Source organism: Falco peregrinus, chromosome 6 (assembly GCF_023634155.1).
Source record: "Falco peregrinus isolate bFalPer1 chromosome 6, bFalPer1.pri, whole genome shotgun sequence".
Classification (NCBI taxonomy): domain Eukaryota; kingdom Metazoa; phylum Chordata; class Aves; order Falconiformes; family Falconidae; genus Falco; species Falco peregrinus.
In genome coordinates, this window is record NC_073726.1 from 62,725,753 (window position 1) to 62,745,079 (window position 19,327).

Here is a 19,327-nt window from a genome sequence, read left to right on the forward strand (position 1 = left end):
CAGCATGGCAGGTTGGGTGTGGCTGCACCAGTACTACAAACTACCTGTTGTACCAAGGACCTGAACATTCTAGACAATCCCTTTTGTTTCTTTGTGCTAGCTCACAAAATGAGCTTATTATGTATAAATGTAGAATTAGTGGTGTTTGGGAACATTTTATTTTGTACATGACAAGATTTTACACCAAGTCAGTTAAATAATACAAATTTACATTCATGAGGAATGTTTTTAGAAAAGTGAACTTAAAAAAAAAATAATCCTCCTTTACCCTTAAACCCCATAGCATCCCTCAACATTTTACAGTGGAAAAAACCCCAGAACAACCTAATTCACATTCCCTCTTAACCCCCCAATGCAGAACAGTAGTTGAGTGCAGCTTACAGTTCATCTTTCACATCTGTGGAATCCTGTAGAGGACAAAGAGAGAATCAGAACACTGCTTTTTTGAAGTGGAAAAGGTTACAAGAGCTGACCCAGAAGAACTGAACCTAAATGCTGCTGATGCTTTCCAAAGCATTAAGTAGTGTAACTTTAATGAGGTATTAAAGGCAAACTTTTGTTCAAATGATGGCATGTTAAGCCTTTGCTACTCAGAGTAAAAAGATACATTAGAAAAATGTTTTTAGTCTGCAGTACGGCTAGTGTACCATTTAATCTTTAATACTTTCTAAGCTATCTTCCAGGCATATTAGTGCTGTTAATAGCCCTATACTACTTGACAGCAGAGCCAGGAAGCACATACACTTTCCAGACAGTAATCAGAAACCTTAACCTGCAAGCATGCTAATCTACCAAACAGAACACAAATTTGCTCCTTTATAATATTATTGTCATTGCAGGTTATGATGCTGTGTAAATGCCATAACAATTAAGTAGCTATAAGTACAACAAGCATCACTCCAATTTATTCTTGGCTAGCCTGACATTCAGTAGTAGGCAAGTATCTCTCTATGAACTGTATTTCTGCACTAGTCACAAGGTATCATCTTGCAGGACTCTTCCAAAAGCAACCTGAGAAAGCAGGCCCAGTTGGGACCTCATAATAAAAGTTAATGTTACCAAGAAACGGTGGTATTAGAAGAGTTCAGCACATCCATTAAGACATAAAACTGCAGACATTAGCTAAGTGCAAGCTGAATTCACACAAGAGTTGATCTGTTTAGAGGTAGTGCTGTTTCAAGTCTGTATTCTAAGTACTTGAAACTATACACCTGCCAATTTGCTGATGTTCCTGCCCACAAGCTGTGGAAATCCAACACGTAACCTTAAATTCACTGTAGAGGATTTGCTACTTTTTTTGTTGTCATAGAGCACTCAGTTACAGTCTCTTAAGCTAAATTTAGCTCCAACTTTGAACACACCAAACTATAATGTAAGAAAACACTTGGATAAGGAATAAAGTGTTATTTGTCCTGCAGTTCCCCCACCAAAAAACCTCACACTAAAAACTAGTGTCATGAATGACAAAGTAAGTTTGTTGCCAAGAAGCAACACAGACAAAACTGTACATAAATATTGTTAGGAAAATAATCCAAGTTAAGACCTTACTTTCTGTGTTTCACTATCTTCAGCGTCAGCATCCACCTCCTCTTCATCTTGCTCTGTGTCCTCAGCTGCATCTTCAGGCTCTTCAGGTTCCTCCTCCACCTGTAGGAAGGGCACAAGCAATTTGCTTTATTTGCTTAGGATGTGTAATAGCTGTGGACTAGCTAAATATAGGCTATGGAAGAATTCACGATCAGTTCCAAACATTTGCCTCAAGCTATCTGAAGGAGAAAGCAAGTTCTGTTTAGTATTGACTTGCTGTCATGCCTCCTTCCAGCAAGATAGCCAGCATAAGTTCTTGCACAGCATTAGGAACCCGTATTACTTATACCCATTTAAGAATTTCTCCATGAGATGGGCACAAGTGCCTTTGGTCCCTGATTTACTCCAGCAGAACCACCACTTAGTTATGGACAGGACAGTACTCAAGAAGCATAATAAAAGAGCAGAATCCCAAGCAACTGGAAAGAAAAGCATAAGGGGAGACATGGGAATGAAGTACAGACCCTATTAGTTGCTCATGCAGGTACTTGGAACTGGGCTCCTGGTAGCCCTCAAGTGTAGGAAGCTATTAAATTTAGTTTTATTTAAGTGTCAAGTATCTGCTTTTTAAGATCTAGCAGCAGTACATTAATTATCAGCCCCAAGTTGAAGGCGAACTAACCTTTGCATCCAGGTCAATGTTTAAACTTAAACGAAGCATCCTTTCTATTCTGTCTCCATATTCTTTAGTGTCTGGTAACATATATCCTGATCTCAAAGTAGCAGTTTCAAACAACACCACTGCAAGATCTGAAACTGTTTTGTCATCTTCATTTTCCTAATGTGAAAGAGCATTAAAAGAAACACAAAGAGAACTGTTAACTAGGTCATACGCAGCCAAGTCAGTCAATATTTCACTGCTGTTGCTTTGTTTACCTTGACTCGCCTCAGCATGTCCTTGATCAGTGGATGCCTGGGATTAATTTCAAATGTCTTCTTTTGGCTAGCATAGTAACTGGAAAGAATAGAAGTTACATCACTAAGTTTTGACGTACAAGACCAGGGCTCCTCAAACTTTTTGAACAGGGGGCCAGCGCATGGATGCCGTGGCAGGCAGTCATCTGTGGCTGCTTGGTTTCCCACCCCAACCCCCGGGCGGGGGGGCAGGGAGCGGTTCTGTAAATACCTGGGGCTGGATTGAGGACCCTGGGGGCCGTATCCAGCCCACAGGCTGTAGTTTGAGGACCCCTGTACAAGGCCCAGCTACACGTTTAAACCCATGAATAATTACAGCCACAGTAACAAGCATATTCCTCCCCCTGGCCCCACTTCAACACCAGCTTAACTCTAAAAGCCATTCAAATGACTGAAGACAGTTTACCTTTTCTTGTCACCAAATGACAGATAGCAAATGCCACAGAATCTTACTCACAAAGGTAGTTTTACATACTGGGCTTTGAAATAACAATCTAAAACTATGATGGAGACTGCAACGTGGTTATAAGGGACCTTAAAAATATGAAAGGCCATCTGAATCAGATGGTAGCTTGGTGCGCCCACACCAAGCAAGGGACGCCATCAACAGTTCATGTCTGCTGCTACATAACTGAAAGCTTACTTTGTAGATATATCCTTCCCAGTTTGGTAAGCCTGAGCTTTCATGATTCTTTCCATGTTACCAGACCATCCATACTGACTAGCCACAAGAGCACATGGAGATTGGGTTAAACGTTGAGATAGCACAGCTTTTTCTATCTGTAGGAAGAAAAGCCTTAATGTTAGTTCAGAGCTAACAGCTTGAACAGGGAATAAAGTAAATAACTCTGAAATTTCCTGCCACTTAACTATTCCAAGATGATATTCTAACTAATTTTCCTGAAATGAAGGTATTAAACATGTTTCTTTATCCATAGAAAGACAGAGAGGCTACTGTCACAAGTCAATGCTCAAAGAATCTGCAAGGTGTGTTGTAGGAAGTACAACAGCATTAACAAATAAGCAATACATACAGCATAACATTTTACCTTGTCTTTTAGAGCTTTGTCTTTCATCCAGTTTAAGAGTGGTTCAAATTCCTTTTCCAAGGCCTCACGACTCTCCTTAGACTTCTCACTTTCTTCAAACTTAACTCCTTCTTTTGCTACGTTCTGGAACCTCTTGCCATCAAACTCTGGCAGAGCCTGAATACAGTATTCATCCACAGGTTCAGTCAGATAGATCACTTCATAGCCCTTTTTCAGAAGGCGTTCAACAAACGGTGATGACTCAGCCTAAGATGACAAAACAGATCAGACACCAGTTTACTTCTGTTGGTACCAGCAGCTACTGAAACCTGTACAACTATTGTAACATAAGCGTGAAATCCCCACATTTACAGCAAACACACAGTTCACAATGTTTATGGCACTTTAACCAGGAGCCATAATTTTCCCCCTTCCCTCTTTTTTCCATGCTCACATACCTCCTTTCTGCTAGCACCTGCCATGAAGTAAATTTTGTCTTGCTTCTCTTTCATTCTTTCCACATACTGGTCAAGGCTTGTGAGGTTACTTTCATGATGAGAAGACTGGAATCGAAGAAGTTTAGCCAGTCGTGTACGATTTGAGTGATCCTCAATAACTCCAAGCTTTACATTAGTACCAAACTCTTTCCAGAATGTGTCATTGTATTTTTCATCTGCAATTTTCTTGATCATATCAAGAGTTTTGCGAACAAGTTTCTTTCTGATCACCTAAAAAAGCAGCAATACCAAATTATAACAAGAAGAACCCTCAATTCAACTCCACTGTGAAAGATGGACTCAAGAGACACTCAGTGTCCCTGATTTGAAGTGAACAGAGGTAGTCTGAAGGCTGCATCGAGTGGGTTTCCTGTACTTTAATTACACACTCCTTACATAAAGTAAAATTAATCAAGCTGCTATTCTAAATCTTGCTACTCTCTACTGTCTTGCTATCGATTTTCAAGGAAAGAATTCAACATCAATTAGCTTACCTTTAGCAGTTTATGCTGCTGAAGCGTTTCACGAGATACATTCAAAGGAAGATCATCAGAATCCACCTGATAAAAGAAACTTTGTAAGTATAGCTAATAGCATTCAAAGATAAAAAAAGTCAAATGCAAGCAAGACTTCTAATACTTACAACACCCTTAACGAAGTTAAGATATTTGGGCATCATGTCATGGAAATCATCAGTGATGAACACTCTTCGAACATAGAGCTGAATTGCAAGAAGAAACAGCAGCCACGTTATGTTTGTGTGTGGTTTGTTTGGGGGTTTTTGTTTTTTTAAAGTATGAAACCTTACCCACAGACTTGCTTGTCCTACCTTAATGAAATCGCTTTTTTTGGATCCATATTCATCAAACAAGCCACGTGGAGCGGAATTTGGAACAAACAAGATAGATTTGAAAGTTACTTCCCCTTCAGCAGTAAAGTGGATGTAAGCCATTGGGTCATCGTGTTCCTGAGAAGACAGATTTCTTGTAGTTGACATGGGGAAAATAGCAGTGATTTAACACGTTTCCAGTATAACGTGAGTTTGCCAGGTTAAGTGCAATTATTTTACAATTAAACTATCTAACCATATCTTGTTAGAATCTATTATGGAGACAAATGTTCCAGGTTCAGTCAAATTACTTACAGAAGTAAACTTCCTTAGATCCACAGAGTTTTGTTTGGGTTGTTTTGGGTTTTTTTTTGACAAGCCAAACCCAACAAAAAAGTTACTAATAGCACAGTCACCAATACAGTACCATAACACACTTAAAGAGACTCCCAAGTAACATATTAAACTGTATTTATACATAAAGACAGTGTCCTTTCTAGAAAGCTGCATCCTTGTTTTTCTTACGACATACAACGCAAGCACCACTACTCTCAGACTAAATAAAAAATTCCCTATCAACATTTAAACACACTGATAAGCTCTGTATGGGCTGGAACATATTACTCCTCAAACCTAGGCTACTCAACACTTGTGTGACAGTATCTCCTCTCTGGAAAGAGGGTTAACTCGTGACTGAGATGCTATACACTTCTAGACTCTCTGCAACTCAGTATCTACTGACAGCAATAAATTAATTCTTCAGAAACAGCCCATCCTGTAAGCATTCAGTTTTGTTGACAGAACAAGAGATACTTCAGCTAACCTCTTGCTTGGGAACAATCTTGAGGCTCAGAGCTTACCTTGGAAAAGGTTTTATAAAAAGCTTTGTATTCGTCTTCTTCAACTTCTTTAGATGGTCTCTGCCAGATAGGTTTTATGTCATTCATGAGCTCCCAATCCCAGACGGTCTTTTCAACCTGTAAGTTTATAAGCAACATAGTATAATGAAGACTCATTCTTTACTCCAGTTAAGTCAATTAAAGACGCTCAACTGAGGCCAAGTCATAAAACAGCATGTCAAAAATACATGCTTTTCCCCAATTCACAAAGTAAATTGTGCTGTGGCCTGGGTATTCTCACGGAAGTACATGCATTAGTTTAACAAATGTGAACAGAACTTAAGTCTACCCTGTGTACATTTAACCCATTCAGAGTGTCAGCATCTATGTTCTACTGCCATTTTGAAAAAAAGTATTCCAGCAGAGTATGACCAGCTTAAACTAGTCAGATTACTGAAGTCCACTACCATTTCAAGCAGTTCACACAAGTATTTCTAATTAGATCTGGGACCAGTGCCTCACAAGCCTACTGTCAATCATTTGCTTGATTTCAACCAAGTCTGTTTTGTTTACAATATTGTTTCCCAACAGAACTTCTATCTGCACTTAAACAGGATTGCTGTTGGAAAGCACACACGCTACTGAAGTGCGCCCCTGGAAGATTACCTATCAGAACTGCTGAACAATCTGACCTGAGTTACAAAATCCTGTGTCTGAAGGAAGCTTACCTTCTTAGTTTTTGGTTTCTTTTCTTCCTCCTCTTCTTCAACAGCAGCTTCATCATCATCAGTTTCTTCTTTCTCCTTTGCTTCCTCCTCTTCAATGGGTTCTTCGACAGTCTCTGTCTAAAGAGACAATTGAAAATAGGGACTTGGATTGCTTTGCTTCCTACCAGGTATGTTCTGCTGTCCTCACAAACAGATTAATCTTTCTGAGCAGTAGTTTAAGTTGTGCTATTTGCCTATCACAAGCATTTCCCTATAGGTAGCTACATTTTTTTGCTTGCATTTTTCATTAATACACACTTTCCTTCAATACACTGGGAGGTCACTGTACTCTTTTTTTTTAAAAAGTTTTTCACAGCTTTTTTTACATTTAGCTTTATACATAATGGTGATCAGAGACTTGGGCAATTTTAAGGTAGTGCTACACCAAAAAAACATCACAATAACAGGCTGAAAAAGTAAGATGCCACCGTTCTCAGCAGAAGGGACACCTAATCATGGCCCTGCTTGAGAGCTTACCAAAACCAGTGGAAGAAAGATCTTTCTTAGCAATTAGTGCAGTCTTTCTCCTTTCGTAAAGTTCTTAAGAGTGAGAATAAAACAAAGTTCCTTGAGGATTTGTGATTTTAGCAAGACACTAACTTTTGTAGAGCAAGGAACGAGTAAAATACTAGCCAGGAAAGTCAGAAACAAGTACTTTAGAAATGAGTCAAGCAGAAGTTCAACAGTACACCCTCATTCTTCCTGAAAGATCTGGCCACACAGTTTTCACAACCAAAGCTCATACTGTGCAATGCTCAGTTAAATATACTTACCTTGCTGCTCCACACATATATGGGGAAGTTTATGAACTGTGAGTATTTCTTTACTAGATTTTTAACAGTATCCAGCTCAAGGTAATCTGATGCTTCCTCCTTCAAAACAAGGCTAAAAAAAACACAATAAAACTTAGAAGAGCTGGACAAATATTTCAAAATAGTTTTACAAATGAAATTTTCCTACTGTTGCAGTTCTAGCAATCCAAATTTATGCAAGTGAGCTTTTATTAGTTCAGCTACAGATATCTCCTAAAATATAGCCCCTACTAAGCCACTCCAGTGAGATAGAAGGGTTAATTGTTTTCAACAACTGGGGCACAACACGATTATCCAGAAGTCTAAATGAAAAAATGAGGACCCTGACACACTCTTCACTGGCTTTACTTTGAACTAGAGTACCAAGACAGATAAACTTTTTCATGCTAAGCGCCCAATTCAGGAAGAGGTCCAATAAACCTAGACCAAATTCATTCATCTGCTCATCAAACCAATGAAGGCAGGACCGTTAAACTAAGTCTAATGTGAGACTTATATCAGACCAGTCTTGCTGGTATATAAATAGCAGTCAGCTCCCAAGAAGCTCTACAGCCCCCGTATTCGTTTTGGCAGGCCACAATTGCACTGAGCAACTGAACGATTCTGAGGCAGCTCAACTGTCTGGAATTACTTGCTGACAGTTAGTTGTCCAGACGGTCATGGTTTTCTTAGGTCACCTAATGGAATGTGAAGCAAACTCCAGTACTGCTTCACATTTATTCTGGATGCAGTTACTAGTTTGTATGTTTCTATAAAAGTTAAAAAAGCTGCATTACAAGACTCAAACAATACAGGCAGGAGTCACAATGCTAAAGTCATCCCCATATTCCAACGAGCAAAGTGTACCCACACAGCTTTTTTTCTTTTGGATCCAAAGAAACTTAACACTTACGTTATAGTTGTGCCACGTCCTAGGGTGTTTCCTCTTGGGTCATCAATCACAGAGAATTCATTTGAATCTGACTCCCAAATATGTTGAGTATCATTGTTGTGTTTTGATGTGACAATAACCCTGTCTGCTACTAAGAAAGCAGAGTAAAAGCCAACACCAAACTGGCCAATTAACTCAGATGTTGACTGGCTATCATCCTGCATTTCAGTCATCTTGTTTAAGAATTCACTTGTACCAGACTTTGCAATGGTACCCAGGTTTTTAACCAACTCCTCTTTTGTCATGCCAATACCCGTATCTGTAACATGAAGCATGTTCTTCTCTTTATCACACTGAAAATGAAAAACAGAAAAGCTGCAGTTTGAATTCACTTTGAATCTTAATACACCGCTACAGAAAAGCGGTGAGTAGTAGCCATTAATATTCAAACATGCCCAGCTACAACAAATGAAATTTGCAGTAACTACACAGAGGAATACCTATCTTTTAAGTATTTCCATTTAACAGAAACAAATAGAATTTTCACCCTTAGAAAAGCAGTATTTGATTAAGTTAACTATAACAGTCTCGATGTGGTCTCAGTTTGTATTTGCACCAGTGCCGAGCAAAAAAATTTAGGTTTAATGACGCACTATCTTTTTACATTCCTCCCACCATTCCTCCATATGAAAGGATTGCACCTAATGCTTCTTACCTTGATTTTGACTGTAAGTTCCTCGTTGCCAGCAAGAGCATTTTCATCAGTTAACGATATTAACCGTATTTTATCTAAGGCATCCGAAGCATTTGAAATAAGTTCCCTCAGGAAAATCTGAAATAGAACCCAGCATTCAGGAATTCCAGCACACACACAAGAAGTTCTAACATGTTCTACTGATAAAGGCACTAACCTCTTTATTTTTATATAGAGAATTGATAATAAGTTTCATCATTCTATTCACTTCTGCTTGAAATGCAAATTTCTCAGATTTTTCTCTGATTTCTTTGATCTGGGATGCATTTAGGCCATCTAGTTGGATTGCTTCTTCCTCTCTGTTAGGACAAAGAAAACCCGTCAAGTACTCTTGCCCACTAACCGTATCACTAACTTTATCATGTAGCAACAGCAATCATGGTCTAGTTAGAACAATACCTAACACCCTTTTTATCACTGAGATGACCCAAAAGTTACATGACCAAGTGAGTTAAGTGCAAGAGTAGTTATCCTCAACGACATAACTTTAATCTACAACTGAAGTGAAAAATCCATGCTCACAGAAACAACTTCTCTCCAAAAAGAAATCTGAGGAAGAATACAGGTACATTAGAACAACTGCAACACTCAGCACGTGGTATACCTCACAGGAGGCGAGATGGTTCATGGGCACAGAGCTATTACATCAGTAGACACTAAATTGACACCATTTATCACATGGAAGAATAAACTCTTATTAACATATTAGTTTTTATACAACTATTGAAATTAGACAAAACCAAGTCGAGTATTTCTGAATCCGAATTCTCCGGCTCACGTCTACTGACAAACAGCCTTTTTGAGAAGTATTTTATTTCTCCCTGCTGACTAGATCTCTCTTTTGAGTGACCCACTGATGCTTGAGCTGACCCCTCAAGAGAAAGCCTTAGCGATTCAGAAGTAGCTTACTCTGAACCCCAGATACTAACCTCTGCACAACTTCATCGTCTGTTCGAGACCCTTCTCTGCTTTTGCCCAAGTCATCTTCCACAGTCCCATCCACGTCGACCTCATCGGCTCTAACCGACACTGGAAAACCAAGGAATCCAAGGATCTGAGCCTAATCCCCACCGCACGCTGCTGAAGCTCGCCACTTACCCCTTCCCACGGTTTTAGCAGTTCGGTCCCTCCGGCCCCCTCCCCGAGGTAAGTTCAGCCCCAGCAGGCATCAGGGGGAGGGAACGGATCCCCCGCCCACCCTCCGCCCCCGCCCGTGACGGCGCATGAGCCGCGCCAGACGTACCGTCCCCCTCCCCCCCCCCACGGAGAGCGGGGACGGCAGCGGCCCGGGGGGAGCCAGGCGGGAGGCCGGGCCCCGCTCGCCCCCTCCCGCCGGTAGGCCCGCACCGAAGGAAGCGCAGGCGGGGAAATGCGGGCTCCCCCCTCGCTCCTCGTCGGCCTCCGTCCCACGTACCCCGGCAGAAAGGGGGGGAAGGGCGGGGAGAGGGCACGGAACCGCTGGCCGGGACCCCTACCCCCCCCGTCACCACCCGCCCGAAGCTTCTAGAAGCCCGCGGGCACTCACCAGTCAGGAGCAGCGTGCACGCCAGAGCGAGCCCCCACACCGACTTCATAGCGATGTGGGCCCCGGTCGCAGAAGAGAACGGCCCCAGGCGCCCCCGCCCCTCGCTGCTGAGCCTGCCGCAGCCCCCGCCCGCGCCGCCGCCGAGTCCGCTGAGCGGGGAGGGCCCTCCCCCTCCGCCTTATCAACCCGGGGCGCCGGAGGGTGGGGGGGAGCCGCTCCGCGGCTGGCCAATTAGAGCGTACCACGCCAAATATACAGCCAATAGGAAGCCTGGAAGGGAGGGGCCTGCAGCTATTCCCGCCAATCGTGGCTTTCCATGTGAGGTTTCCTGCGGACGGAGCGTGGCCGGCGCCGATTGGCCGGGCGGAGAGGCGCTTGGCCAATCGCTTCCGCGGAGGGGATTACCCGGCATGGACTCTCCTGATGATTTAAGGAATAACCCGTTAACGGTTAACGCTGAGCCCAGGTGGGCCACAGCCGCTGCGGGCTGGTCCTGGAGCGATAAGGACACTCCGCATGGGAGGCCAGCTCCGACTGCTTCCGGGGGCACCCTGGATGTTTACCATGGATACGGTTGCTATGACAACGGGCGCTTCCGGTCGCGGCGCCCCGCCGCACCTCCGGGTACTAAAGACGAGCGATAAGTTACGGGTCGGGCCAACACAAACAGCGCGGCCGAAGGGCGGGAGCAGCACCAGGCCTGGGCCGGGGCGGCCGCCGGGTGGGGATCCCTCCCCTGGGTGGGGACACTTCCCCCCGCCCCCGACGGCTGGGGGGGCGCGCGGCTAGCGGCGCGCGCATGCGCCTTGGCCGCAGGGAACGCCGGGAGCTGCGGTCCGCTCTGCCGCGCACACAGCGCCCCCTGCCGCCGGGGCGCGGGAGCTGCGCGGGGCGGGGGCGCCGTGGCAGGAGCCTTCCCCTGCGAGGGGTGCTCGAGGCCCGGCATGGCCCTCGCGTTGTCCTTGGTGCCCGGCCCTTGGCTCTCCGCTCCACTCCGGCGTGTCTAGTGCCTCACACGGCCGTGAGGGGGACTGGCTGGCTTCAGCCGAGCCTCCCCGCGGCCTCTAGGCGGGGAGTGTCGGTGCTGATGGGGGACACAGCCAGCGGGGTGCGGAGCAGGCCCCCGTACGTACCTACTTTGCTGCGCTTATGAGGGCGACCACCCTCCAGTGAGCTTATTAGCCCTCCTTAGCCTGCCCTCGGGGCCGCTGTTATCAGTTAACAGCCCTGCGGAGCGGGGCCTACAGCAGCTGCCTCTGCACATAGCAAACTGCCCCTCCGGGGCCCGTGGGGGAACGTCGGTGTGGAAAGGAACGAGTGTTTATGGAACAGTAAAGGGTCAGCTCAGAAGATGGGACGTACCCATCCTTTTTCAATGCCCCTTTCAGGTACTGCAGTTTGTAAAGTGAAATGCACTGCATGTAAATTCTGCAGTGCGTTGCCCTTAATTTCAGGTTTTGAAGCCATGAAAGCTGACAAATGCTTAAATATAATATACTTACTTTGTATGTTAATAAGCTACTTCAAATATCTTACGGCCCCCGCCTTGCTTTCCTGAAAAAGTCTGCCCCGGCTTTCACGTGCCCGTCACCTGTTTTGTCTTACACATGTTCAACATCAGACTGGGGGGAAAAAATCACTAGAAAGCAATGATTTAATGAACTTTGTACTTGGAGAGGAATGCATTTGAAAGCTATTGATCTGAGATGTTCAATAAAAACAAGGAAGGAAAACCCTCACTGTTTACAACTTTACCAACACTGAAGCTAGCCTAGCTAAAAGTCTTGGCAAAAATAAGCTGTCATGGTTCAACCCCAGTCAGCAGCTAAGCACCACGCAGCTGCTCGCTGTGGGATGGAGGAGAGAATCAGAAGAGTAAAATTGAGAAAACTTGTGGGTTGAGATAAAGGCAGTTTAACAGGTAAAGCAAAGGCTGTGTGTACAAGCAAAGCAAAACTAGGAATTAATTCACCACTTCCCATCAGCAGGCAGGTGTTCAGCCATTTCCAGGAAAGCAGGGCTCCATCATACATAATGGTTACTTGGGAGGACAAACACCATAACTCCAAACATCCCCCCCTTCCTTCTTCTTCTCCCACCTTTATATGCTGAGCATGACATCATATCGTATGGAATATCCCTTTGGCTAGCTCAGGTCAGCTATCCTGGCTATGCTTCCTCTCAGCTTCTTGTGTACCTGGCAGGGCATGGGAAACTGAAAAGTCCTTGACTTAGGGTAAGCACTACTTGGCAACAGCTAAAACATCACTGTATTATCAACATTACTCATACTAAATCCAAAACACAGCACCAGCTACTAGGAAGAGAATTAACACTATCCCAGCTAAAACCTGGACATAAGCCTATCATCTCCTGCTAAACAATGGGCCAGACAGATGGTTTTTTTCCCCCTCAAAACTCAATGTACTTTTTTTGTCCTGCTGATAATTAAAGTTTATAGAATTGGAAAGGAGTCCCTGTATCTTTGGGTTCTTAATTAAGCCAAATTCTATCATGACCTATGTAAAAATAATCATGAAGCTTTTCTGTATGATCTGTGGTTTCAATAGCTGTTCTTCAGAAGTCACTACTTCACTAAGAGAAATAAGAAGGAAAGTTACTCTCCCAAAACATATGTGATAATGACTTCAAAAAATAAGTATGAGAGATTAGTGTCAGGGTTATAAGTAAAAAACTGTATGTCAGTTTTTTGTGGAGACCTGTGTGAACTCAAATTATTTTCCAAAGAGTAATCTCACTTAATTGGAAATAAAATTTAGTTATTCAGTAGTCTAAGCAGAGAAAGTTTGTCTTTTTCTAAAACTTGCCTACAAGCAGTTTCAGAATTTGATTTGCTAATCATGACTATATGATTCCCAGAGTGGGATATGTTGCTCTATGACTGAATAGGCAGTTGAGGGACATAGGGATTCACAAAGTAAATTTATCTCTGTCTTGCAGAATTCTTGTGTTAACAGATTTTTATGGCAGTTCCATCTTAGCAGGCATTTTGCTGGCAGCAGGAAAATGTAATGCTTTGTGACAATCTTTTTGAACTTTGGCAACTGGAATAGTAGGAATGCAAACCAGTTCTGTTATTGACTATGCTAAACCAACAGAGATTTTAGATTGTTTGGTGTAATCCAGATTTTGTTAGTTACTTTGCTCTTACAATTACACAAAGTAGAATGTTGCTTTTGGAGGAGGTATAAAACTTGATAAACCTGTGTTTGTGCTTTGAATTTAGAGGTCAGACTAGTAAGAACTGTAATGTGATTAGCAGCATTGCCTGCTTTATGTAGATTATACTGTTTGCTTTCATGAAAGCCCAATTAGATTACCCAGGACAAAACTGATAGGCAAGAATGAGGTAGCTGAGTGCTTAACGCTCTCACAAAGAAAGTCTGATCTCTTTACAAGGAGGTTGAAAGTTGATGAACATATCTTATTTGAATAAGCTTCTAAAAATACTTTATCTATTTTAAAACTATGAACATACTGTCAAATATAGCTGTCAATGTTTTAAGCAAATCTGAATAGAATTTCTATTGAAAATGTATTAATTTCAGCTTAATTTCTCCTTAAAATCCGTGAGGGAGTTTTTAAGACCTTGGTTGCACTGACTACTGCTGCCATTCAAAACAAGTCCAAGTATCACCTTTCAGGATTTAATACCAAAGGAAAGGTGTAACCGTTAAGAGGTAGTAGTTCTTCAGCAACCCAGCTACATTAAAGGCCATTAGATACACTTTGATGATTGTGGGCATAATGATTGAAATAGTGTATTTAAGTGCTGTATTTGCTTTGTTAACTAAAAATTCCGGTGTATGTGGTGATAAGAGAAACAGAATACAGGTAGGGTCTTCTTCCATGCAAATGGTAGAGGAAGCCCTTCTTTCATCCTCTGAATGCAACTTTATAAGCTCATCTACATGTCCACGGGGACATCAGATCACAGAAGCATGCCATATGATTCCAACTGTAAGATGTAACTAGCAAGAAGAATTACCTTGCCAGAAATAGCTGTAGAGCTAAACTGAGAGGAGTTCGTAAGACCTGACTGTGGGTATTTTGACTTAACTAGCTAAATTAGCCAGCTGATCTGCCTAAGCTCTATCTGTAATAGAGACACAGTCCTCCTTTCGTACTTGCTTTGGTGTATGTCAGAGTCTGCTGAGCTGATTTAACCCTCTAGCCCAGCAAAAAACTCTGTAGTTAAATCAGCTTATATCAGGTCCAGGATGCACCAGACCAGAGGATGTTAAAGAGCAGGAGTTTATGGCTAGGAGAAGGTGATATTGTGGTTTTGATGGTGCTGGGCTGAGTCTGGGGTGTAAATTATGTAGGACAAAGACATTGTATATAGGTGCAAATGTAAGGAAGCCATAAAACTAAACAGTAAGTTTGCATGGTCAGAATACTGCCTCTTTTAATACACAATTAAATTGAAACCTGTAACTAATGCAAGTTCCATTTTTGTTCATGGATAACAAAAATTCTGTAATTTGTGTCACTACTAACCAGCCATTTACTCTCATACTGGTTTTGATAGAGAAGTGTAAGTGATTTTACTTGACAATAATTAATGCAGTTTGAAGTTTGCACTACCAAATTGAGTCCCATCTTTTTTCCATGATAAAGCACTGGAAATATGAAGAACTATTTATCTTCATTCTATGTAATTTGAACTTCATTTGTATCTTTATAAAACAATAGATTGAGAATTAATATTTCCTTCCTCTGCAGTGTCTGCTTCAGGGACTAAATATTGCATGTACAGCACGAGCTGAAGGCATATCAGCTTACTTAAGATGCTCTGCAGTATTTGGGACAGTGTGACTATGAAATAAAAAAATGCTATTGTTAGCTAGCTTTTCAAGGTGATTATGCAAATGTCAGAAAAGTTTAACAGTAACTACATACAAGCGAGATTAAAATAGTATTGTTTGTAAACAGTGACAACTTTACTAAATACCCATGCTATGAATTATTCTTACCTGTTCTCTTTTCATCAAGAACTTCTATTGATCAAAATACCATGTTTTGACTTCAACCTTTTTCCAATTAGGAGAAATACATCCTGTATTCACTACCTACCTGCTTAGTCTCAGAACTAATAATCTCCACTGAAGAGGGATTCCAGCTGTACTCTAGCTTTAAGAGTTGAGTTTTCTAACAAAACGGTTAACATTTTCATTCCTGTACTGTGAAAAGCTATGCAGCTAAATATTCTACAGCTTCATGTGCAAACATCTCTAAACCTGTTTCTTAAAATCTTTTATTCTTTGCAAAGAAACTATAATATGGTTTGTTTTATGAAAAATTGTTTTTTCTCAGTTATAATTAATATAAATTGCTAGATAGAGAGAGGTACATTCAGTGTTTCTAGGACTCAGCACAGTGCTGTATGAGAAAGGTAGTGAAAGTGGAATTTAAGACTTGAGGTACTTTGAATTATACATGTGTGAAAGAAAACAGTAAGCCCAAAGTGTTTGTATCTGATTGATGCTCAGAAAGAAGACAACTTCTTCACCTTTTTTTTCCAATAAATGTAGGCCCATCAGCTTCCCTGATTCAGCTGTTTAGTAAATTTCTATTAGCAACAGTAGTTTCACCTCCTGCTTTTGCTCCTGTTTACCTGGGTTTGAAATTTGGCAGTTTGTGCAGCTGAATATCAGTGAATCTCACTGGAAAGCTGCTGAGGATCCCTCCCTAGAGCTAATCTTGCTATGGGGCTGTGAATCTGACTCTTCCCACAGTGTATCAGTAGCATGGATGATGCTAGATGGCCAGGACCTGATGTATCATTTTTTTAATGTGATGGTATTAGCAAATGAACCCTCTTTCCAGAGAGTAATTCACATCATAGAGTGCTGTGAAACGATTTGGTTGTAGGCCCGTGAGCTGTAGTGAGCACCTTCCTTACCCTATGAAGCTATTACTGTATATATCTGTGACCCTACCACAGGCAACAGGAACAGTTTTGAGAGAAGCAGCATCCTTCTCGGACTCTGGCAACAGATGATGGTGGTGGGCAGCTGTCTAAAGAGCTGCTTACTGGGCTGCAGTGGGGCAACCAGTCCAGGATCTGGCTAGGCATGAGCCTACATTCCAGTTCCCCCTCCTCTAAATCCCTCCTGGACTTTTTAACCTCAACTGTAAGAGACAACAGATATGACAGATGCCTTTGAAGATGGCATAGTCAGAGGCGGTGCAGAAGGAAAGATTTTACGAGGTACAACAAGACTGACTACAAGATAAGAGGCACTATGAAACAGAAACAGGTGCTTCCTGCTGAAATGGATTCTTTATTGCATTAATTTTTTGATTAAAGCAACAGGCAAGTTTATCCTGTTGACTATCTGGAAATTATGGCAGTGGAAATTCACCTCTGATCACTAGCTGGGTGAAATCCTTTAGGCAGAAGCAACATCTTTGGTGCAACTGTAACAATTATGATATGGTGTCTGTAATGTGACATGTTATTAGGTGTCATTCATATATATACACACACACACCCCCCATACTCTGATAACCTCTGAGCATGACAGTATTCTGCAACTACCAAAACTTGCTTATCAATGCACAGATCAAGCTTAACAATGACACTAAGTTGGGGTGTTGCATTTTAATTGTTGAAGTTATATCAGTGCTCTCATTTTACCTGTGTTACTGCTGGTTTCCTGGGAAACAATAGGCAGAAAAAGTAACAAAGCATATGAAACAGCATTGGTACCCCCACAGACCAGATCCTGAGGAGTTCTAGAATGACACAGCATCATTAATTTTATTTAAAGACTTGAGAAACCCTTTGGTTTTTTTTTTCTTTTTTTTTTGTCTCAGTATTAATATTGAGAAAAATTCTCTCTGTTTACTTACGAGAAAGCCACAAAGTCAGTAGATGAATAGTGAGCTAAATAACATGAGCAGGAGCAGTCTGGACTGATTGGTTCTCTTCTTGTCCTCTGTTCTTGCCAGGGCACCCACAGCTGGCTACTGCTGGAGACAAGATACCGGCCTGATCTGAGGTGGCCGTTCTTAGGAACTACATGTGTTTTATGCAAGCTTGAATAATTGCAGTGCCTAGGGGCCTGAATGCGGTGGGTCTGGAACATGGTCAGACCCAGATCCACAGGGAGCCTTGGGCACTATAATGTCCCGTCAAATCAATCCTTCATCATTCATCACAAGAAGTGGAACAAATGCAATGAAACATGTTGCAAGTTACCTGTATGCTTTCAACCTTTTCTTCCTTTTCCCTGCCATTTTTAGATAACCGTTCAGGGTGGTGAGAGATATTAGGGTGAATAACCTAGAGAACAAATTGAACAGAAGTTTCTCTCAGCTTGGGTTAATATTTTAATCACTGGGTCACTGGATAGAAATATGATGAATACCAGTTGGTTTTGAAGGAAGGCAGCAGTCTCCACCTTTTTTTGAAACTTGATTTACTAACTGTGCTCTGGGCTTCCTTCCTGGACCAAAATCACTCTGTCATGAAAGATGGAGGGAAGTTTGTTTTGTAAAGATCAGGAACGAGCTAGGTTCATCATTACTTGACACAATAAGCATCTGCACTACCAGAAAAAAGACTTTCAGTTCTTGGGAAACTTCAGAATGAAAACTGTGATGCTGACAGAGCTCAGGTGGTTTCAAGGCTAGGTAACTGCTGGAGAAGGATTTTGAAAACAGTAATTTTGGACCCATATGTCTGAGGAGGGAACCAGAGATGAGTAACAACTTTTTGTGAATCTAAAGTTCAGGAATTTCCAGAAGGTCCAAAGCATCTCGTAGGAACTTGGTGTGAAATGCCTAACTTTTCAGACACTACACTTGCTGGAGACACACTGATCTGCAAGTCCTAGGAGTCTGATGAAAGATTCACTGCTGTTAGGCACGCTACACACATGGTCAGAGCTAGTATTTAAACATCTAAAGAACTGGGGTTTAAGCTGTTCCTTCAGCAAGCACTTTTGATATAAAGGTTTCTTTCAACATTAAGACTGTTCACAACACCATTAAAATCACATTAGGAAAAATTCTTCATCTGTATATTTTGCCATTTTATAGTTGTAATAACCTTTTTACAAAATGTTAAATACTGACTTAAACTTTAGTGTCATACTTCTGGTATTTTTATTTTTTATTTCTGCTCTGCTGTAAGTTTGGAAGATAGTGTTTGTTCTTCAGGTATTATTTGACCTTTCTTCCCATTCCTTCTGACACTCATGAGTGTGCCGCAGCTGGCGCTGTTAGTGAACTAAGTCGGTCAGCTGTGGGGTTTCCCCACCGTCAAGTATTTTTGAAGTCTACAGGGTGTCCCTTGAAGCTTAATGCTCTGTATTCTCACATTAGAGCAACTGGCAGAAGGGAGTGGGCTCTAAGGAGCCTAGCATAAAGGGCAAAATCTTTGAAGGTGAAGAATTGTAACTAGAAGAATCTTTGTACAGATAAAATAACCATGGTTTTGGTCATTGTAAAAACATCCCTGACTCTTCAAATACTAACATCTCTGTAAGTTTCAGTATCACTGGAAATCTAGACCTGCAGCAACATATTTCTGTGGCTAAGAATAAAAAAACATATCACAGCGAATATCACTCTTCTCAAAACAGCTAAGCATTATTCTGATCTGTATTTACTGTTTACCATGGCTGAAGAAAGTCTTAGCTTGCAGTGGCTGGCCACAGCAAGTATGCAAGCTGTGGCATTCCCCACAAGCTCCTTTTGGTTTCACAGCAGCTTCTGCCTGGTGGTGCATGGTTGGATTTAGAGGGTCAACTCCAGTAGAGCATGCATTTCAATTAAAAATCGAGGAAACCAGTCACGTCTTTGAAGTTCAGCACATGCTCCCGTGCTATGCTGGGCTGAAGTGTTAGCATAGAGAAAAGCTAAAATGGTCA

At 42.0% G+C, this 19,327-nt stretch overlaps 2 protein-coding genes across 2 annotated transcripts; one reads left to right on the forward strand and one right to left on the reverse strand.

Moving 5' to 3' along the window:
- Nucleotides 1-139: 139 nt before the first annotated feature.
- HSP90B1 (heat shock protein 90 beta family member 1) lies at nucleotides 140-10,580 on the reverse strand. The gene is made up of 18 exons (XM_055808854.1): nucleotides 10,425-10,580; nucleotides 9,829-9,928; nucleotides 9,057-9,198; nucleotides 8,861-8,977; nucleotides 8,167-8,498; nucleotides 7,236-7,347; nucleotides 6,424-6,540; nucleotides 5,717-5,833; nucleotides 4,857-4,994; nucleotides 4,671-4,748; nucleotides 4,522-4,587; nucleotides 3,989-4,258; nucleotides 3,552-3,797; nucleotides 3,146-3,282; nucleotides 2,464-2,542; nucleotides 2,210-2,365; nucleotides 1,549-1,647; nucleotides 140-407 (listed from the first exon to the last, which is right to left on the reverse strand). Exons 1-18 carry the CDS (start codon nucleotides 10,471-10,473, stop codon nucleotides 378-380), a joined length of 2,385 nt encoding a protein of 794 aa, XP_055664829.1. The 5' UTR covers nucleotides 10,474-10,580; the 3' UTR covers nucleotides 140-377.
- Nucleotides 10,478-19,327, forward strand: LOC129784761 (cuticle collagen 34-like). The gene is made up of 2 exons (XM_055808641.1): nucleotides 10,478-11,048; nucleotides 17,403-19,327. The coding sequence occupies exons 1-2, from the start codon at nucleotides 10,478-10,480 to the stop codon at nucleotides 17,444-17,446; spliced, it is 615 nt and encodes a 204-aa protein (XP_055664616.1). The 3' UTR covers nucleotides 17,447-19,327.